Raw genomic sequence first — 21373 nt, forward strand, 5'->3', positions numbered from 1 at the left:
GAAGAATGGTCAAAAATTCCCATAAACACTCCTAAACCTTGTGGAAAGCCTTCCCAGTAGAGCTGAAGCTGTTATATTTTCAAAGGGTGTGCCAACTTCATATTAAATCCTGTGGATTAAAAATGGGATGTCACTCAAGTTCATTTGCGTGTGAAGGCAGACAACTGAATACTTTTTGCAGTATAGTGTCTCTTCCGTCTTTATTTTAAGATAAAAGAGACAAAGTACAGAAATGGAAAATTAAACCCTCACACAATGTGAAGCTCTCTGATTGAGATAATCAGTCAGGGTATTTACATTTTATTTGCCAGGTCACATAGTTTTAAATCTATGCTGGCAGGTTGCCAGTTTTTTCACATGTTATTTAAGGTTTGAGCAGTCAATATTAACTGTCTTCACTCAAACTGGCAGTAACCCTAAGTTTTCCTGAACTGAGCGTCTTTCATCAAGACACATTGTTCAGAATGCCTCATGATCTCACAGTAGGTAATGCATACCAAAAGCTCTTTTTTTTATCTCAGTAAAAAGAAAACTCAGTATTTTCATGTAAGAGAAATACAGAGAAATCATGAATTAATTAAGAGCGCTGACAGATACTAGCTGCCTGGTCACTGTGACAAAAAAAGCAAAGACACCACACAGCTGATACTTCAGGAGCCTGTCAGGGCAGTAAGAACAAACACACACACACAAACACAGCAGTGGGCAACAGGTTGTCTGTTGGTTACAAAGACTTACTTGTAGCCATGGGGCTGCAGGATTGCATCACTGAAAGTAATACAAATGCCAGAAAAATCACAGCCATTGTTGCCCTGAGCAAGAAACTAAACTCTAACCTGGTTCCTTCCTCTTGCTTGAAGCTTTGCTCCTCTTTTGCTGCAGGCTGACTCGATTCAGTATAAAGACTAAAGCAGACACCCCAGGCATACTGCCATATTGGCTTCTTGTCCAGTACGTGTCAGCTTGGTAAGTTAGGTTCTCTACATTTAGTCATGCTTTACAAAGACATTTACTTTACCTTGCATCAATTAACTTTCAGCCATTTGTAAAAGCTATGCTATCACTTTTAAAGCCGGCAAGCTTGCTAACAGTTGCATATTTATACCTCTAAATGATACAAAGCAGGAGTGAAACTTGTGTGAAGCCATGTGTTGGTCCATCTAATCAATATTAGTGCAACTTTCATTCATTTCAGCTCAATTTATGTTATATTAGCTCCCTATGCCATGAATTTATAAAATCCAATCAAAATTAAATGAAATCACAGACCTGAAAGCTACAGCTCAATAGGAATTGTGGTAACAACATAATTTTACTTTATAAAAAAAATAGAAAATCATCATAATCATCTTCCAGCCCATCAATATTTATTTCCCTAGTTTCTAGGTGGTGCCAAAAGTAGCAATAGTGGTTAAATACATCCTCTTCCACTTCCCCATTTTCCCCAGTTCAACCCTGCCTTTGACAATCCTTTAACTCATGAATGCCAAAGAACATACTGCTGACATAGCACAAATCAGAGGAGTGTCCCTCAAGGTTTTTTCACTCATCAACATCTGGAATAGAAACTTAATTTATGTACTACAAAAATATGATTAAGATAATCATCAGCCAAATATGGCTGATAAGAATCTAATCTTAAAAACTCAAGTACTCTTCACACTATATCATGCACTGTCAGAAAGCATCTAACTGTAATCAACCTGTGATTGGATGCATTAATCAGTTCTTCACATGTTCACATTTACAGATAAACAGATGGACATATGAAAGGGTAGAAAGTACCTGGTATATCCATGAAATCATCCAGGTTGGGCTGCAGTGGAGTCAAGCCTGGTTGAATCATGTCAGCATTGCTGGTGTATGCTGAAGTGGAAGAGAACATAATAATAGATGCATGCGTGAGAAAGAAATGCTCTAGTGCTATTGTGTTTTTTGTTTTTTGTTTTTTTTTGACAAGTCATCTTTCATCATAGGGAATTTCCTTATTTGTAATGTGGGTTTCATTGGCTGAATTGCTAACCCATGTGACCAGCAGACAGAGTCACCAAACTGAGGTAGGAACTTAGAAAGTGAAATACTTCTACATTATATTAAAGCATAGTTTGGATTTGTTTGCCCTCTTGCTGAGAGTTAGAAGATGGATCTTTCATCAAAGGCTGTTTTTAACATAGATTAGCAAAAAGTGGACACTGGTAAATGGCCTGCATTTGTATAGCACTTTACTCAGTCCCTAAGGACCCCAAAGCGCTTTACACTACATTCAGTCATTCACACACTGGCAATGGCAAGCTACGTTGTAGCCAGAGCTGCCCTGGGGCGCACTGTCAGAGGCGAGGCTGCCGTACACTGGTGCCACTGGGCCCTCTGACCACCACCAGTAGGCAAACATGGGGTTAGTATCTTGCCCAAGGATATTTGGCATGCAGCCAAGAGGCAGCCTGGGATCGAACCACCAACCTTCTGATTAGAGGCTGACCTGCTCTGCTACCTGAGCTACAGTCACCCCAGACACTGGCAGAAACAGCCAGCTGGCTGTGTTTAAAGGCAACCTGTCCACCTGCCAGCTGAAGAAATCACATATCTTATTTGTTTAGGTTGCACAAGAAACAAAGTGTTGATGGGGACTTCCTGCTTTGCCTTGTTGTTCCCTTGTCACCGTGAGATGGCTTGGAAAACAGCACAGACTCCAAAATGTATTGTGTCTGATAGTCCCCAGCTCTGACTGAGCTTTAGGCGTGCTGATCCACATTGCCTTTTTACCCATGTTTTCATCTTTTTAAGCTAGGACAACCATCTGCTGGGTAAAGGCATACTTTGAACAGACAGATAATGAGAGCGTTGGGAAGTGCGAATGGATGACAGGCTACTGTTAAACCCCCCCCCCCCCCCCCCCCCCCCCACACACACACACACAAAAACAAACAAACAAAAAAACAGGTGATGTAGCACTGCAGTAAACAGGCCCCATCCCTACTTTTATATGTTGCTGGTATCAAATTTTAAAGAGAAAAATATATATATATATGTGTATTTCTCAATTTCTCTGCATTTTATATGATGCCCATGTATTATTTTCCATCAAATTTAACTTTTAATTATTTGAAAATTAATGCATTCTGCTGTTATTTACCTTTTTTTTGGAAAAGGGCATCCATTTCTGAAAACAAGACCACATTTAAAATGAGAGAAATAAAAGTCCAACCATATCTCTATGATTATGTTCCTTTTTTGCTGAAAATCTGTCCCTAAAGCTCCTGTCTATGACAGACTTGAGTTAGAAATATTATTTTGGGCAATTTATTTGATTCTAAAAGTAAAATGAACCAGGATATAATTTTCAGCCCAGTAACAACTAATTGGAATCAATTATTTAATCCATGCACTATGCAGCCTACGATCAGCCTTGCTTTTAAATGCTTCCGATCAAATTCTGCAGGATTTGAGACACAAGTCCCTGCTGAAAGTCATTCCACAAACTTGTCTACTACTCACTGTTGTGTCGCTCGCTGGTCCAGGGACATGGCTTCTGTGTCATGGTGAATAGGGTGTCAGAGATGTCGGACAGAAGGCAGTCCAGGTCAAACATGTGGACCTCCGCGGGGACAGCTTCAGGTTCCTGGTATGTCTGATAGGGCCATTTGTCCTGCCTGGCTTGGCAGATCTGACCCTGCCAAACATCAACAAGGAATCAGAACACTTACAGGATCTGACATGCCAAGTTAATCCCAGATCTATCCATTAGGGGCTCAACATAAATAGAGCTGGAAAGTCCTAATTCATCAATGACTTCTAGTTCTCCCAATCTGTGCCTGCAATTAGTGCTCTATGAAAACTTTGTGTCACGTTTGTTCCGCTGATAAATGACAAAATGCCTCTCAAAACTAATATTAAAACAGCAAGAAAAAAAAACATCTATCTCCAGTTACACACAAAACAAAACTGCACACCTACAGCATTCACAACTTCAACATGAAACATGTGCTAAGCTGTCATCTCCCCCCCCATCCCTTTCTGCCCCTTCTCCTTTGGAAACCCAGTGAACAACTCACAGAAATGAAGTGCCAAAGCCAGCCTGTTTGAGATGCTTTGTTTCACCCCGATCTTCTACTCCGCCTTTACCTTCCACTTCTAAGCCCAGGGCCACATTTATAGGGAAGCCCACCAGATTGAGCCGGAAACTATTTCTGATTACGTCTGAACACACGACATCCCCTCTTAGAATACAAGCACGCACGAGCAGAAATGAGGTAAGATTGTTGTGCGCACATGTATGTGTGTATGTGTGCGCGTGTGCATGTGGGGTGCATCATGAAAAAGCTGTTTTGACACATTGTTCAGAAACAGTGGGCCCTCACAGGTTTTCATTATGTTGGCTTTGTTCATTTCTTTATTTTGATGTCTCACCATTTCAATAAGAGCGGCAGCCTTTTGTCCCTGACCTAATTCTGGGAGTCGCACACACACACGTGCATGCAAACTGTAAAAGGCCCCTGCTAAACACAAACTGATGCTGCTTGGAGAAAATATACACATGCATATGAGCGGCTGAAAGACTGCAGCATCGACAGGGTGCGTTTACATCGTTTGGCGAGAAGTTTCATTTCAAAAGAGATTCTCCTAGATCTAAATCTAACTAAACTTTGGTATCCAGAAGGACGCAATTTTTTTTTTAATCAAAGCTATTAGTGAACCTTACCCTACCCTACAGATTACCCCACTTTTAAAACATTTGCATCTCCCACCTATCAAGTTTGAATTTCATTCAACGACGTTGGTCCTTCCTTCCTGGTGGAGAGGGGGCCCACCTAAATTATTGAACTGTTTCATCCCTGCACTACAAGTTGACTTCTCTGGTCCTCAGAGAGGGGTCTTCTTACGGTTCCGTGTGCCAGTCCAAGAAATGAGGTTGATCGTGCCTTCCACACCTTAGCTCCAAAACTGCAGAACAGCTCAATTCTCTTTGTGCCCGTTTAAAAAGGCAGCTTAACCCTGTAACACCAAGTGCTTCGTATTTAATGGGTGAGGTTTTGAGACTGCTACATTGTCAGTGTGATTGTTTTTCATTGTTGTTCATTAAATAATGTATTCAAAAACATTTGATTTTTCTGTAAATTATTTGATGGCTCAGAGTGTACAGTGCTTGTAGTGTGTGTTCATTTTGTTTACTTATGTGTGTGTCTCCCTCTTGCAGAGTGAGATTTTTTTTTTCCTTACTCGTTTACACAGCATTATCACCTAATAGGATATTATTTCACTCTCAGACTGAATATAAGGGCTAAGTCTAGTGATCTTAATTTTCAGCCTTTTTCGTGTTATTATTAGAGCAGCTTTCCAGCTGCCTTCTTCACTCTAAACCACACACTACATCCTTCAGGTCCCTGCAACCTACTGAAATAGGGAAGGTGTGACCAGGTTTTGAAGAACAGCTCAGGGTCAGCTTCCCCTGAACCCACTGCTCCACCTCTCCCATGCAGCTGAGCCACAAACCACACCCTGCTACAGTCTGTAAATGAACTGTGTAAAAATCTATTGAAATACATTGTCACTGTAGATAATAATCTGAACGTTATTTTACAATTCTACTTTATTAGAAAGTGGTTGATGCTAAAAATGTAAAGCCAATTAAATTTTAGACTAGGGCTGTCACAGGTTAAAAGTGCACAACTGTAACTGTGTAACTGCATATATGACATACGACATTCACACTTTTGACTAGTGTTTTTCTAAGCACTAAATGTAATCTGTTAAGAGAATGGTGTGATAAGGATATGAGTGCACAGAGCATAAAAACACAGTGAAGTGATCTTTGACCTGTCAGCTACTTGCTGATATTGGCCTTGCCGCGTAATCCATCAAAAGACGGGTCAGACACAGCATTATTATTGAAGTTTTCCTAATGTTGAACTCAAGTAAAGCTTGGACTTCCAGTGCCACAGCACATCTACAGAAAAATGAAAAATTAGAGCCCATGAAAGATGAAATATGAGGAATACTATCATGAATGAGGCACCTCCCTCTCTCTGCCCCCCCGCTGTTTCTCCTCTCTGCCACTAAATATTTTGTCTCTGCCACCTTAGCGTCTCTGTCGAAAGCAGATGCCCCTCTGCTGCCTGGTTTTTGCCAAGTGCTGCTGGAAGTAGGTCATATTTGATTAGGTTACATTCATTTTTTTCACCATTTTTCTTGAATAAAGATTAAGAGTTATGGGTATTGTTGCAGCAGGCAGTTAGCTGGGTCAGTTGCCTTCATATGTCAGGTTGTGACGCACAGCCCAAGTTGTTTTGCCCATTTCTATTTTCTTTTTTAAATCTCTTTTTTTCTCCCCTCCTCCCTTGTTCAGCCAGGGAGGCTAAATTCAAATGCTAAAAATAGTCGCTTGGTGGTCTTTAGTGATCCTATGTCACTACAAGGACATTCAAAAGTAAACAATGCCAGCAGGTCACCCAAAAATTACAATATATGTTGGATCAGTTGGCCAGCTTCAGCCTCCACTCTTCAAAATCAATACTTTTCAACTTTAATTTCCTTGCAATATTGCAATAATGTAGCAATAATGAAGTAATGTGTGACTTCTGACTTACCTCTTGAAGCATTAATAGGATGTCATCCTTCTTTTTCTGAAGCTGCAGCAGAAAAAGACAGAGCGAGTGTGGAAATGAACCATGTTTTTGTTTTTATGCACATCACCTTATGTTAACTAATTACAGTTTTGATCAGGTAAAAGTGTTGGAAAGTGGGGCCATTGGGGTTCATCCTTTGGGGACTATGAAAACGTGACAAACTGTCCAACCAATAGGTACTGGTACTGACTTAGAGACAGTTTAAAGATGTACTGTGAATAAGGTGAGCGCTCACCCTCTTCTTGTAGTAAATCCTCCACTTATGGTACTCCTTGATCACTACCTCAATCCTTCTCTTCCAGTAGCTGCCCTCTAATATGATCGCCTGTTGACAGGATGCCAGTGAAACACTAAGTATGTTTTTTTTCCAAGGATGAGCTTAAATATGCAACACCTACATCATTCATTCACTCACTTCGGGCTTTCGATGCGCATCTGCCTCCAAGCCATCCAGCGGGGTCACAAAGCCACATACTGGGTTTTTCCTCTTCTCCACATCTGAGCCAAGCAGAAAGAGGGAAAAAAGGACAAGAAAAATCAGCTGCGGCGTAGACATTCATTCTGGTGAAATGTGGATTCTCTCAACCCATGTTAGGTCACCCGGTTCTTCTAGTCTCACAATTTAAAAAAAAAAAAAAAAAAAAAAGCACCAGCACTCACACTGAATGAACCATGCTCTCCAGATTGCATTGTTCAGACGGATCTTATCCCTCCACAGCAACCGCAGACCCTTAAAAGATTTCCATTTAGGAGAGACTATCTTACCACTGTGGAGAAAAGAAAGGTGGAATATGTATTTGTTTCGGGGAAAATGTGAAAGCCCTTTCATTTATAGTCTTTGAGGCAAAAAGGCATAAACGTGCATAAATGATGTTTATGCCTCTTTTAGAAAAAAACAATAGGAACACTGCCTCAAACCTGCCCTGATTTTGACTAATAGTAGCCAATCAACTTATTCCCCGGTATACAACCCGGCTTTATGTGCTTTCCCCCCCCCCCTCCCTCACTGTTTCTCTGCCTGCTGAGAATAGAGCTCCTAATGTGAGGTGCTCAAGGAGTTGCTAGGAAGCCTGGGGAAATCATTCTCAACATGCTTTTAATGGACTGACATGGCTGCGTATTATTCAGCCCGAACAGCAGAGACAGCCTATTGCGAAAAAACAAAGAGCAATCAGCAGAGGAACCACTTTACATCAGTCTGGTTAATGATAAATAGCGGAAAGCAGAGCAGCAATCTGTGCGGAATAAGAGGCCATGTCATAGTCTTGGAAAATATATATAAATATATAATAAAAGTACTTGTTTTAAATCTATTTTTTTTGTGTTTGATAATAGTTGCACAATGAATCCTGAAACAGTGCCACAATTTGTGAAACTAGATCTATAAACAAATGCAATTTTCCACCCAGTGACAGCAGATTTTAAAAAAAAAGAAAGAAAAAAAAAAGTCTTCTTTGGGCCAAGGGTTGATGAAAGCTCTTATAAACACGGTTTCAAAGAAAGTGGTCCTCATTTTTTAAGTAAATGAAAAATCAATGTGTAGTCTGATGTTACTGAAACGTAAGCATGTTTAGAGAGTATAGGGAGGTTTCTTTGGTATTTGGTTTGTTTTAAGTGCGGCGGCTTCCTCTGCTATAGTTGCAAATAGCTCCTGCTATATGCAGGAGCTATTTGTGACATCTTGTAACAAATGGCTGCTCTCAAACAGAAAAACAAATTTCTAGGGCATCGTGTCAGGAGTTTCTTTCCTTTGCATCAGTCACACTGTCCTTTGTCCAGTCCTGCCAACTAGAATCAAAGTCCACTTTTTTTTGGTGAAAATTTCCAAACTGGTTATGCAACAGACTGACAACACATATACACAAACAACCACAGCATTAACTATCAGCTTTGAAGGGAATTCTATTAAGACAAATATAAATATATATATTAAAAAATATATTTTAAAATATGGTTTAGTTTAGTTCGTTTAGTGAGCTTCGGTTAATTTACAATACTCTTATTTTAAAACAGAGACTGATCCTGTGCATATCGCTGCTTTAAATGTCAGCTCAGAATGAGACACTTTCACATTCTTTGGAGATATTTTCTTCCACATGGTTTAGCTGAACTGAACAAGCAGAAAGCTGAAAATAAAAATGCTGATTAAAACCCCGACTTCATTCTTTCCCCCTACTGCACGCAGCAGGGACCCACCTGTAGGCCAGTGACATGCACTCGAACAGGCGGGTCAGAGTGGGGTCGATGCTTAGGCTCCCGGAGCTGAGTGGACCGTAGCGGTACGTTTGACACCCCGTTCTGTTCACCGTGTCAAAGTCGTACCTCAGAGACCCTCCACTCTTCCTCCTCCGCGCCGCAGAGTCGCTGTGGGGCGAGGATACCATGAAGTGTCCGCTGTGGATCACCTGAGTGCGGGGGAAAGCTTCGGGCGACGGCCCGGTGCCGGCCACCCGAGCGGGTTCCCCCTCCGGGTCAGAGTCCGATTCTAAGAAGTCCTGAAGCTGGCTCTCTCCGGCCGAGCAAACACTCCCTTTGCCCGCCATTGCGCACTTTCATTCAGCGGTGAGGATCGGACAGAAAGTGAACTTTCTCCTCAGCTGTCTTCCCCCGCTTCCTGTCCTGTTTTCTTCAGATATTTGAATATTTCCTCAAGGAAGAGCCGTTTGCTATCAAGCAATGATTATCCTCATCTGTCAGTGGAGGGCTCAGCCAACCAGCTGCAGGACCTACACCTCTGGAGCACGGTGTGTGTGTGGACTGTTGTGTAACAGCATACTATCATTATGTCAACTTCTCGAACTGGTAAAGTCCCGAAGAAAATAGACAGAAAGTGGTAATTATTAATAAACCAAAAAAAAAAAAAAGTATTAGAAAGTAGGAGTAAACCGGCTTCAAGTGGATGTGTCACAGATTCATATTATCATCACTATATACACAAACAACCACAACCTTAACTATCAGCTTTGAAGGGAACTGTATATATATTTTAATTTGCTTCTAAACTTTAACATTTTAGATGTGTTTCAGCAAGCAACAATTCTGTGCATGTAAAAGGATTTCTGCACATTTAAAACATATCACATATATCTGTGTTTAGGAATGATTATTAACAAGTTCTGATCCTTCATAATTGATATTATGGAGCTTTTTTAACCCATAAAGCAAAAAATACCGGCCTCTATTGGCGGTATTCTTTGTTGCATGTTTTCTAATTATTTCTGTGTGTGTGTGTGTGTGTGTGTGTGTGTGTGTGTGTGTGTGTGTGTGTGCGTTAAGCCTGAAAATATTTTCTTGAAATATTTCCGGATAAAATAATTTAAAAAGCCTCCACAGCAAGCAGACACGAAGGAGTGGGGCTTCCCTTCACCTCACCTCCAATTGGTTGTAGTAGATGGCTGTCCCTCCCCGAACCTGGGTCTGCTAGAAGCTTCTTCCTGTTGAAAAGGGTTTTTCCCTCCCACATTTGCCAAGTGCTTGCTCAACAGGATTGTCTGATTGTTGGGGATTGTTCACCGTTCACAGTTCACTGTACTCAAATGGCCTCCAGTCACCAGATCTAAATTTAAAAAAGCACTTTTGGGATGTGGTAGAACAGCAAATTCACATCATGGATTTGGAGCCGACAAATCTTCTATAACTCTATGACACTCTGTAATACTTTGTTGAATCTGTGCCACAAGCACAGATCTGAAGGCAAAAAGGGGTCCAACATGGTACAACCAAGATGTAACTAATGAAGTGTCCAATGAGTGTATATTAGTTCATTCTTAGTCATGACAAAGGAAAAATAACTACAAAGTGCAGCTCTTCAAGTTGAATATACCTTTCATAGTCTCTTAGCCTGTTAGCCCAGTCAGCCTTCTGGTCACTTCTCTAAGCTTTAATGAGTCTCTGGCTGTTCATGGAGGACCCTAAAAATGCCCATATTGTGAGGGGTACACCCGCTTCGGATGTTATCAGTCCATACAGTGGACGTTATTAGCAGAAATCAGTCCCATAGATATGGGCCAGGATTGACCTTCTCTACCTCCTAAACTGTTCAGAAGGTTGTTATCATCCATCCAGATGGATGATAATAAACTGTTCAGAAGGTTGTTATCATCCATCCAGATGGATGATCACTAACAGGAGCATGGGAAGTACTCCAGAATCCACTCTCGCTGGAATCTGGTGAATACCGCAGAGTTTACAGGTAAGACCATTTAAACGGACAGCATTCGTAGAATGACTATTAAAAGTAAGCGATGTTAGTAATACAACGAGTGCCGGAGTCAACCAGAAAACGTCTCCCAGAGTGTGTCCTCTATGAAGAGCAGCCTTTCCTTATTGTCAGCGGTCGCAGCCGCTATAAAATGCTGGCGGGCTCGTTTCCCTTAAAACTGCAAAGGCGGCACGGTGCTGTCACGCGCGATTCCAGCCACCATCAATGAGTTGGAGGAGCCCGGGAGAATAGGCGGGGGCACGGGAGATGCCATCAGTGAGTCGGGAACTATCGCCTGGATCCTGAAGCTCCTGGTAGCCAGGAGAATGCGATACGCTTCTTCTGTGAGTGAGCGGTAGTCCTTCGCGGCCAGCAGTGGGGAGTTGGCGAGGCCAGCTCGCACTGGAGCTGGCAACTGTTGAAAGAAAACATCAGTGAAGAGGAATCCCCCGTCATCCGTTCCTAGCAAGAACAGCATGCTCTCCATGAGCTCGAGAGCATCACTCAGGGCTGAGAGAGAGAGGATTCTAGGCCCGCTCTGCATCGGAGAGGAAGTAGCCTTGAGAGAGGTGTATTTCACTAGCTCTGCTATCACTTCCGACATAAACGAAGACAGAAAACTAAACAGCAGTGACTTTTGTAGGGTTACTGAAGTTGGGCTAGCTTGTATATAATGATGTCCTACATGGTTGGCTAGCTACACAGCTATGCCAGCATAACATAAACAGTGAATTTGGAGGATGAATGCTAACTTTTTTCCACTTGATGAGGGTTCCTGATGGTTAGAGACAAACCCCTAGCATGGCAGGATGCTGTAAACGGACCAAACTTCAGTCAGGAGAACAACTGAGATAATCCATCTGTAACACTTCCAGCTCTTCAAAAATCACAGACGCTCAGAAAGGTTGGCTTTTCACAGTTTATTCCTGCAGAAGACATAAAACACACTCAACAGGTGTCTTCTGATGGTACCAGCAATTGTAGCTCCTACAATGTAAAACAACATCACAAAAAGCACAGAAAAACAGTAAATCCAAACACATTTCCTGAAATGCGCAGCAACCACTAGGGAGCTGACAAAAGCTTACTGCCAAAGAGCATAAATACGGCAGAAACACTGTTTAACAGCAACCAGCCTTTGTTTTGGTTACACAGAAACTTTCTAACATCAGTATGAACCTATATACATCGACATGTACAACTTATGTAACAACATTCACACCAGAAAACATAAAAATGCCAGAGCCTTTCATTACAGAAATTACCCTCACAGTGAAAACGCGCGCTGTGAGGAGCAGAAGCCTTAGCAGCTTCTAAATGCTAGGGTGAGATCCGGTTTCTGGGTTTTCAAAATAAAATACAATAAAAAAATGATAAAATTCACACTTAAAATAATAATTAAGAACAGGTAAGTGCATGTTTTTCAGAGGTATTTTTAACTCCGTTACACATCCACAATAGAAGGTTAGTCATTCATATACTGCTGCATGGGCTGGGCTGTAGTTACATCGTAAGGTTTTAAAAACTGAGCTTTAAATTGAACAGTGGTAATAAAAACCAAGAGAGGCTGACAGTGATCATTAACTGAACAAGCCTTTAAGTTATGGAACGCCAGGACTGCCATAATGAAATAATTAAATACACCATTAAATACTTAATTAAATGTGGCAATAATTATTTTTCAAGATGGCGCCGCGGATGACAGCCTCGGTACTGCGCTCTCTCGCACTTTTCTTCCCCGGACCAGACGGCGTCTCACCCTCCTGCCTCAAAACCTGTGCTGAACAGCTGGCTCCCATCTTTACTCGCATCTTCAACAGATCCCTGGAGCTGTGTGAAGTTCCCTCCTGCTTCAAACGCTCCACCATCATCCCTGTTCCCAAGAAACCCACCATCACAGGACTGAATGACTACAGACCTGTCGCCTTGACGTCTGTGGTCATGAAATCCTTCGAACGACTGGTGTTAGCCCATCTGAAAGACATTACAGGCCACCAGCTGGACCCTCTGCAGTTTGCCTACCGGGCAAACAGGTCGGTGGATGATGCAGTGAACATGGGGCTGCATTACATTCTGCAACACCTTGACCACCCGGGAACTTACAGTATGCCAGGGTCCTGTTTGTGGACTTTAGTTCGGCTTTTAACACCATTGTGCCTGAACTTCTTTCCTCCAAACTCTCCCAGCTCAGCGTGTCACCAGCTACCTGTCAGTGGATCACCAGCTTCCTGACAGACAGAAAGCAACAAGTGAGGCTGGGGGAGATCACCTCTGAAACCCGGTCCCTCAGTATTGGTGCCCCTCAAGGATGTGTCCTCTCACCACTACTGTTCTCCCTCTACACTAACGACTGCACCTCCAAGAACTCGGCTGTCAAACTCCTAAAGTTTGCAGATGACACCACTGTCATTGGCCTCATTCAAGATGGTGATGAGTCTGCATACCGGCAGGAAGTTGAGCGGCTGGTACTCTGGTGCAGTCAGCACAATCTGGAGCTGAACACTCTTAAGACTGTAGAGATGACAGTGGACTTCAGGAGACATCCCTCAACTCTGCTCCTCCTCACCATATCAGACAGCCCTGTGTCAACTGTGAAGATCTTCGAGTTCCTGGGTACAACCATCTCCCAGGACCTGAAGTGGGAGACCAACATCAACTCCATCCTCAAAAAGACCCAGCAGAGGATGTACTTCCTGAGACAACTGGGGAAGTACAGTCTTCCACAGGAGCTGCTGATCCAGTTCTACACTGCGGTCATTGAGTCTGTCCTGTGCTCCTCCATCACAGTCTGGTATGGAGCAGCCACTAAACAGGACAGGAGCAGACTGGAGCGGACTGTACGGGCAGCAGAAAGGATCATCGGCCTGCCCTCCATCCAGGATCTGTACCTCTCAAGAACCAGGAAACGGGCAGGGAAAATCATCACAGACCCCTCACACCCTGGACACAGACTTTTTGATCTGCTGCCCTCTGGCAGACGGTACAGAAGCCCGCAGACCAGGACCACCCGACACAGGAACAGTTTCTTTCCCCTCGCCATCTCCCTTCTTAACAGTTGACCTGTCACACTGCTCCCACTGCCAGACTGCAGCTGCACCTTATGTACATTTTGTAGTATTCATTTCACCTCATTCATTTCTGTATTTTATGTATATAAGTTTAGATTCGTTATTTATAGTTGGTTTACACAGCTTTGTGTACGTATGTGTAATGTGTATATAGACACGTATGTGTGTGTGTGTGATTTACATTACTGTGCTTGAGAGCCACCATCTACCGGAACCAAATTCCCTGTATGTGTCTGCACATATACTTGGCCAATAAACACGATTCTGATTCTGATTCAGATTAATTAAAATTGGAATTAATTAATTAAATAAATAGTTATGACACATGTAATTAATTAATTATTGACACATTTAATTAATTATTTATGTATTTCACATTTTAACTCATTCACTGCCATTGACGTCTATAGCCGTCAATTGCAGTGAATGAGTCAATGGGTTTAACTCATTCAGTGCCAATGGCTGGCAGTGAATGAGTTAATTAATTATTGCCACATTTAATTAATTATTTAATGGTGTATTTAATTAATTCATTATGGCAGTCCTGGCGTTCCATATTATGTGACCTTAAAGGCTTGTTCAGATTAAACAAGCCCTGAGAAACATCTACCACGAGTCAAGCTGCTGCGTCCGTACAAATAATGGGATTTCGGACTCGCTCAACATCAACAGGAAGGTCCTTCAGCGCACCACCTCATGACCACTAGCCGATGTGGTATCCGGTTGTTCAGTCTGACGTCACTAGCCGCGTCTGGACCTAAACTCCGCTGCAGGTCCATATATCAAACGATCACTATGGCATTACTGAGAGTTGAAAAACTGTCTAAAGTCTTTCATCTTTAATAAAATGATCAGCGTTCTGCTCTACCAGGTGTGACAATTGAGTTTAACATCCAGGCATCCATGAAAAAGGAATTTATGACATTTAACGGAGTTAGAAGTTAGCAGGGAGTTAGCTCGCTAGCTTCTATCTAAATACAATATAGCATGTCCTGACTGCTGGGTTTTGGAAACAAATTAAAACGTACAGCTCTGTTATCACTTCCAGCATAAATGAAGACAGAAAACTAAACAGCAGTGACGTTTGTAGGGTTACTGAAGTTGGGCTAGCTGGTATATAATGATGTGCTACGTGACCGCTAGCGACACAGCTATGTTAGCATAATATAAACAAGCTAACTTTTTTTCTACTCGATAAAAGTTAACGTGAGTGTTCTCGGTGGTCAGGAACAAATGTAATCGCATGGCAGGATGCTGTAAAAGGACCAAACTTCAGCCAGGAGAACAACTGAGATAATCCATCTACAATACGAGGTTAGTCATTCATATACTGCTGCATGGGATGGGCTGTAGTTACATTCTAAGGTTTTAAAAACTGAGCTTAAACGATGTTATAATGGATTGGATTTATATAGCGCTTTTCAAGGCACCCAAAGCGCTTTATAATTCCATTATTCATTCACTCTCACATTCACACACTGGTGGAGGCAGCTACAGTTGTAGCCACAGCTGCCCTGGGGCAGAGTGACAGAAGCGAGGCTGTTATGACAGAAATATTAGCTTCTGTCATGACCAGAGATGGGCAGTAACGCGTTACAGTAATCCGATTATTTTTTTCAAGTCACAAGTAAAGTAAGGGATTACTATTGCAAAAAAAGGTAATTAGATTACTGTTACTGCGCTACTAAAACCGTGATTTTGCGAGAGTGTCTCATGACAATGACGTAAGCGAGTGCGACGTTCGTGGCAACAGCTGTGTGCAGATCAACAATGGATAATATATCGACTGTGGGAGAGAGGATGATCATGCAGCGTTTAAAGCATGGAAGTACTGACCTTACTTTGAGTTTGATTCCGTAAAACGTGACAAAAACATTAGCGTCCGCTGTTCGAAGAAAACGTCTTTTTACAGCGAAAAAAACCCCCCTAACCTTCCGCACAGCACCGAGTAGGCTACGCTGCCTGAATTATTGAATTATTGTTTCTATCTTAATGATTTCAGCTGACTGGTTTCAGCTCAGATGTTCTGCTTTTTCCTTTCAGTAGATCAAAGCAGCTTGCGCTCTTTCTGCTTCCATTTTGATGGCAAGAAGAAGAATGCTTCAACGAAGTGGCATTCGTGGTCTCAGTGAACGGTGTGCCAATCATGGTCACACACTGCATGTGATTTTAAAAGCAACATGTCTGTTCACTGCAACGATCAAAAAGTTTGAAAAATGTATTGTTGTTGTGAGATGTATAATATTAGTGCATGTTACAGTTTGTTATTAAAAATTGAAAACTGAACAAGGAGGTATCTGCTTTTGACTAAGCAAAGATTAATCTGATCCCATTTCCTGTCTCTACTGTTTGAAGATTTAGCTGAAGGTTGCTCAACTGTAATCGTCAGGATATATATTTATTCCAGCTCTCATAAGGCAAAGGAGTAAATCAGACTTATCAAATGTTCTTTAAATAGATACACAATGTGAAGTTCATAATTTTCATACAAATAAAACTAATGACAAACATGAACAGCTGTGCTTTATTTCTGAGACATGAATGTTGTAAGCAACTTTATTTTTTGAATGTGTTCATATTTAGACAGTGTACATTTGTAGGCTGAAAGTGTAATGCGGAAGCTGAGGTGATGGTCAACAGAAGGTAAATATATATAAATAAAAAACAATACCTTGTGCAGCGTGTGGACACTGTGCACACAATCACCTCATTCACTGTAGTAAACATGCACCGCTAGCTAATGTGATCGACTCTGTCTCCAGGGTTACATCGTAAAGCTATGCAAATGTCATCCGGGGAAGGATTTTTTATTATCGAGTGGTTGCATGCTTTTTGTTTTAATGTTGAGTGTATTTTAGTGTTGCATGCTTTTATTGTATTTATTGGGACTTCTCCCGGAGAGTCTCCGTCCCCTTGCTTCCTCAATTAGATGCACCTGGAGGGCACAGGGGACAGGAATCAATCGGGCCTCCCTTGTTGGCAGCGGCCAACGGAGGGTCTGGCAGGTCAGAGAAGGGGACGTGTATGGCTGGACGTAGGGCAGCAGGAGAGACATGGAGCAGCGTAGCGGTGTTGTGCCAAAGTAGTTACCCCTGGCAAAAGTTGTTTCCCCATCTACGGGAGCGAGCAAAGTAGGAGGAGCCACTTGCCCAGCTTCGTTCTGTACACTACTTGTCACTGATCTGCAGTCGACGCAATAAAGCGTAAAACCTGGAAAACAACAGACTCGATGTATTTTAATACTAGTTTCCCCCGGGACAACATCGCCAGCCAGCAAAGATATTGCCGACATACTGGAGTCGATCGACAAGCGATTGTCCAGTTTCGACGCAAGGCTGTCCTTGGTGGAGATTCTTCACCGGGAATTTAAATGCTTGCGAGAATCCCTGGTGTTCAGCCAGCAGCAAGTGGAAACGCTTGCTGCTGAAAATGCCACGCTAAGGGAGTCGGTGAAATGTCTCACAGAAAATGTTACCCAGCTCAATAGAGAAAATAAAAAAATAAATGAAACAGTAATTGATCTACAAGCTCGTAGCATGCGTGATAATCTGGTATTTTCTGGTATTCCAGAAGCCGCTGGAGAGGACGCGGAGACCACGGTAAAAAGCTTCATCAAAACCCACCTGAAGCTGCCGGAGGACACGGTGAAGAACATCGTCTTCGATGGGGTGCATCGCCTCGGCCCCATTCGGGCTACGGCCAGGAGACCACGTCCTATGTGGCAAAATTCGGCCACTTGAAACAAAAGCAACATGTGAAAAGCCGCGGCAGGGAATTAAAAGGAACGGACTTCAGCGTGAACGACCGGTCACGCTGAAGTCCGTGACCGGTCGTTCCAACGATCTCTAAAGAGATCTTGGAACGACGCAGGGTCCTCTTCCCAATCCGACGCGGCTTCATCCAGAAGGACTCCCGCGCTGTCATCGTTGTGGACCGGCCCTACGTGGATGGACAGCTCCACCGCGACCCCAACATCACTCCGTGGCTGTATTAACCTCACACCAGATAAGAATCAGCTACACCCTTTCCCTATCCACTCACACTAACTTGCATTAATATCTGTTTAACTTACCGGTATCAAATCGCATCTTAAAGTGTGATTTCATAGCAGAATTAACACCGTCACTCTCCGTCAGTGATTTAATTGGAATGTTTACGTTTTGGGTTTTTTTCTTCTCGTTTTTTTCCCTCTCTTTTCCCCCTCTTTTCCCCCTCTTGTTTTTATGCTGCTCACCCTTGTCCTTGGTTTCTTTCTTTATTTCTTTCACTGCTTCGATCACCTGCTTCGACACTCATCCACAAATATCATCCTTTATTTCGACACATACGCACAGCACAATCACGCACAGTCATGCGCTCAACGGCAGCACATTTACATCAGTCAGACAGCACACACAGTCGTATAGGATACACACACTTAAGCCAAGCCTACTCATATTAGTAAATATGCACACACATAGTCAGACTCAAGGAGCATCTCGCCACACATTTTTTTCTCTCTCTCCTTCTCTTTATTTATGAACAAGTGATGTATTCTCTCCACCTGTCTAAGCGACCCACACAGCATACATCCCTAGTTATACACAAACATCTATGGGTGTACTGAGGTTCGTTACATGGAATATAAATGGAGCAGGCTCCAGAGAAAAGAGGTTAAAAATATTTAACCAACTCAAAAAACTACAGGCAGACGTTGTCCTTTTACAAGAGACCCACAGACCTCTTAGAGGTTTGAATGAACTTAAAACACCTGAGTTTCCTAATGTGTTCTCAGCTTGTTATAATTCTAGACAAAGGGGAGTAGCAATTTTAATACATAAAAATATTAATTTCACAGTACTCGATACAGTTATAGATCCAGAGGGCAGATTCTTAATCATTAAACTATCTATACTTGATAAAAAGCTATGTATTGCAAGTGTATATGGTCCAAATGTTGATGATCCCTCATTCTTTCACGTTTTTTTCAGTGCACTCTCTGAACACTTAGGTGGCACACTTGTTCTTGGAGGCGACCTCAACCTTGGACTAAATGAAGAAATTGATAGGCTCAATACAGCAGGAACTCCGCGTAATTGGCAGTCCACAAATATAATCAAACAGTATATGAGCGACTTTGGTCTTTGCGATGCATGGTGCTCCCTTCACCACACCAGTAAGGAATATACTTTTTTCTCACATGTCCATCACTCTTACTCTCGTCTGGATTCTTTTTTGGTCAGCAGCTTGTGACAAAGTGGAGAAGCAGTTGTAATTCTCTCCATTTGTCCCATTTGTGTTTACCTTTTTTTTTTTGCACATTGTACACATTATTCTGTTTCTATGTATTTGCTATGATTTGCTATTTGTCAAGTAACATTGCTTCACTCACTATCCCGGGTTTGTTTGTGTAAGCGTTTTGTTGCCGGCAAATCAAACATTCTACAAATTAAGACAAATACTAAGTTATGTTTCTTTATACTTTATTATGTTACAGATTAAGGCTACGTTCACACTGCAGGTCTTAATGCTCAATTCCGATTTTTTGATCAAATCCGATTTTTTTGTCTGCGTGTTCACACTACAAATAAAATGCGACAGCAAACGCGCTCTAGTGTGAACGCTCAAAGCGGCCCGCATGCGCAAAAGAAGACTTCACACACAACGCGCTCTGTTTAGACCCAGAGCAAACAGTATTGTTTGATAGATGGCCTTTAATATAAAGAGTTCGGACTTTACATTTCCCAATTTTTGCTTTAAGTTATTTTGTTATTTACATAATAATGTAAATAACCTAATAATGATCCTTATTGCTGTTTTAGAGAGGAGCGGTGCTTCAAAGGATAGTTGCAGATTTCTGTCAGAATCTGCAGATTATACAGTACAAATAAAATGTTCACGTTTCTCCAACATTGTCTTCCCAACAGTTTCACTGATATCTACACGGGATGGCCAGAGAAGCGTTCGCGATGTCTTCTCTGGCGCTTCTCTGGCGCTGATAATTGGCGTCTGTCTTGTGTCAGTGACGTAAAAGATGGATTTAATGCGACCTGACCGTTCAAACAGCAGTCGCTTTCTAAAACATTGGATATGTATCGGATTCAGTACCACATACGAAAGTGACCCAGATCAGATTTGAAAATATCGGATTTGTGCCGGTCACACTGTCATACCATGATCGGATATGGGTCGCATAGGGTCAAAAAAAATCAGATTTGATGCGCTTTCGCCTGCAGTGTGAACGTAGCCTTAGTCATTTGTTCATACTTACTTTGTATGTCTTTTCAGTCATCATGAGGGTCAGGTGTGGGGAAACGCCCGCCTGGCATTTCCTCATTTTAAAGTCCTGATCATGTCACACATGACATCATCAGGTCAAACCAAGTGGAGGGGTTTCTTTTTCCAGAGAGATGCTTCCTTTTGTTTGTGTTAAGGTTTAAAGGGATTTGTTGAATGTTTTTTCCTTTTGTTAATACTGCCATTTAGTTGTGTAAATGTGCATATTAGAAGTGTGTTGAGGTTTTGTGTTTTTAGATAACCTGAGTAGAGTTTTAGATCCCTCAGTTGAGTGAGTGGTACTGGCTGGGCAATTGGAGGGAAATTGATGGCCCTATTTAAAGCCAGTCTCTACCAGATGCAGGAGGGAGGAGAGGTGAGCTGTGTCACCAGAGCCATGTTATGTTGAGTTTTGTTAACTGAATTGATTTGGGGGAAGTTTTGTTAAGTTATACATTAAATTAAGTTCACTGTAAATAAATTGCTCACCTTGGAAACCTAAAATGTCTGCATAGTCTGCTTCCCTACCACCTTCCTTGATGTTCGAGTCTGACTACTTCACAAATGGTGGCAGCAGTGGCTCCAGGCCAGTAGGTAGCAGCAATGCAGAAAGGGGCCAGACCAAAAAAGCACCAAGTGCCAATGGGCTCTGCAAGTGAGGAGCCTCCAGTGCTCAATCAGCTAGAGGAAGCAGAGCAAGAGCAAGGTACTGAACTGCATAACCTTGCTGAACTTTCAAACCTCCTGCGTGGTTTTATGAGGCAACAAAGTGACAGAGAGGCCCAATGGGAACTGGAGAAGCAGCGGCAGGAAGATCGCTGGCGGAAAATTCAGCACCAGTTCACTCAGCTCCAGCAGGAAGTGCAATCAGAACGTCGAGAGCACCAGCTGTTGGTGGAAGGTGCAACAGCAGATACAGAGACACGTTTGAGGCCTACTGCGGAGCATCCAGCAATGCCTCAGTTACAATCTAACGTCATGGAGGCCGCAACAGCATCTCAGTCTGCCTCCTTAACAAGACCACCAGCTTGGAAAGGGCCTAAAATGCAGCCTTATAACGAGGATGAAGACATTGAGTATTACCTAACAACTTTTGAGAGGATCGCAAGCGGGTGCCAGTGGTCACACGAGGATTGGGCATTACATCTTGCTCCACTTCTCACTGGTAAGGCACGGGCTGCTTTTGTAGCCATGGACATTGATGAGATTATGGACTATATAAAGGT

General features: G+C 42.4%; 1 protein-coding gene across 5 annotated transcripts in view; it reads right to left on the reverse strand.

Moving 5' to 3' along the window:
- The window catches only part of mlxipl (MLX interacting protein like), a 31696-nt gene extending 22148 nt beyond the window's left edge, over nucleotides 1-9548 (reverse strand). Inside the window, exons 1-8 of one of the 5 annotated variants that reach the window (XM_086309771.1) lie at nucleotides 8820-9397; nucleotides 7284-7390; nucleotides 7039-7121; nucleotides 6859-6948; nucleotides 6585-6626; nucleotides 3496-3670; nucleotides 3134-3160; nucleotides 1786-1866 (exon numbers count right to left, since the gene is read on the reverse strand). In XM_086309771.1, coding sequence (XP_086165897.1) covers nucleotides 1786-1866; nucleotides 3134-3160; nucleotides 3496-3670; nucleotides 6585-6626; nucleotides 6859-6948; nucleotides 7039-7121; nucleotides 7284-7390; nucleotides 8820-9166 — 952 coding nt within the window. In that variant the 5' untranslated portion in view covers nucleotides 9167-9397. Of the gene's footprint in view, nucleotides 1-1785; nucleotides 1867-3133; nucleotides 3161-3495; nucleotides 3671-6584; nucleotides 6627-6858; nucleotides 6949-7038; nucleotides 7122-7283; nucleotides 7391-8819 lie in introns of all 5 variants that reach the window. The other 4 variants (XM_086309772.1, XM_086309775.1, XM_086309773.1 and 1 more) reach the window with 4 other exon arrangements.
- Nucleotides 9549-21373: the final 11825 nt, after the last annotated feature.

Source organism: Aulonocara sp. 'chitande type north' Nkhata Bay, linkage group LG10, assembly GCF_057382095.1.
Source record: "Aulonocara sp. 'chitande type north' Nkhata Bay isolate Kocher_YH1m ecotype deep benthic linkage group LG10, A_spYH_male_GT1.1, whole genome shotgun sequence".
Classification (NCBI taxonomy): Eukaryota; Metazoa; Chordata; class Actinopteri; order Cichliformes; family Cichlidae; genus Aulonocara; species Aulonocara sp. 'chitande type north' Nkhata Bay.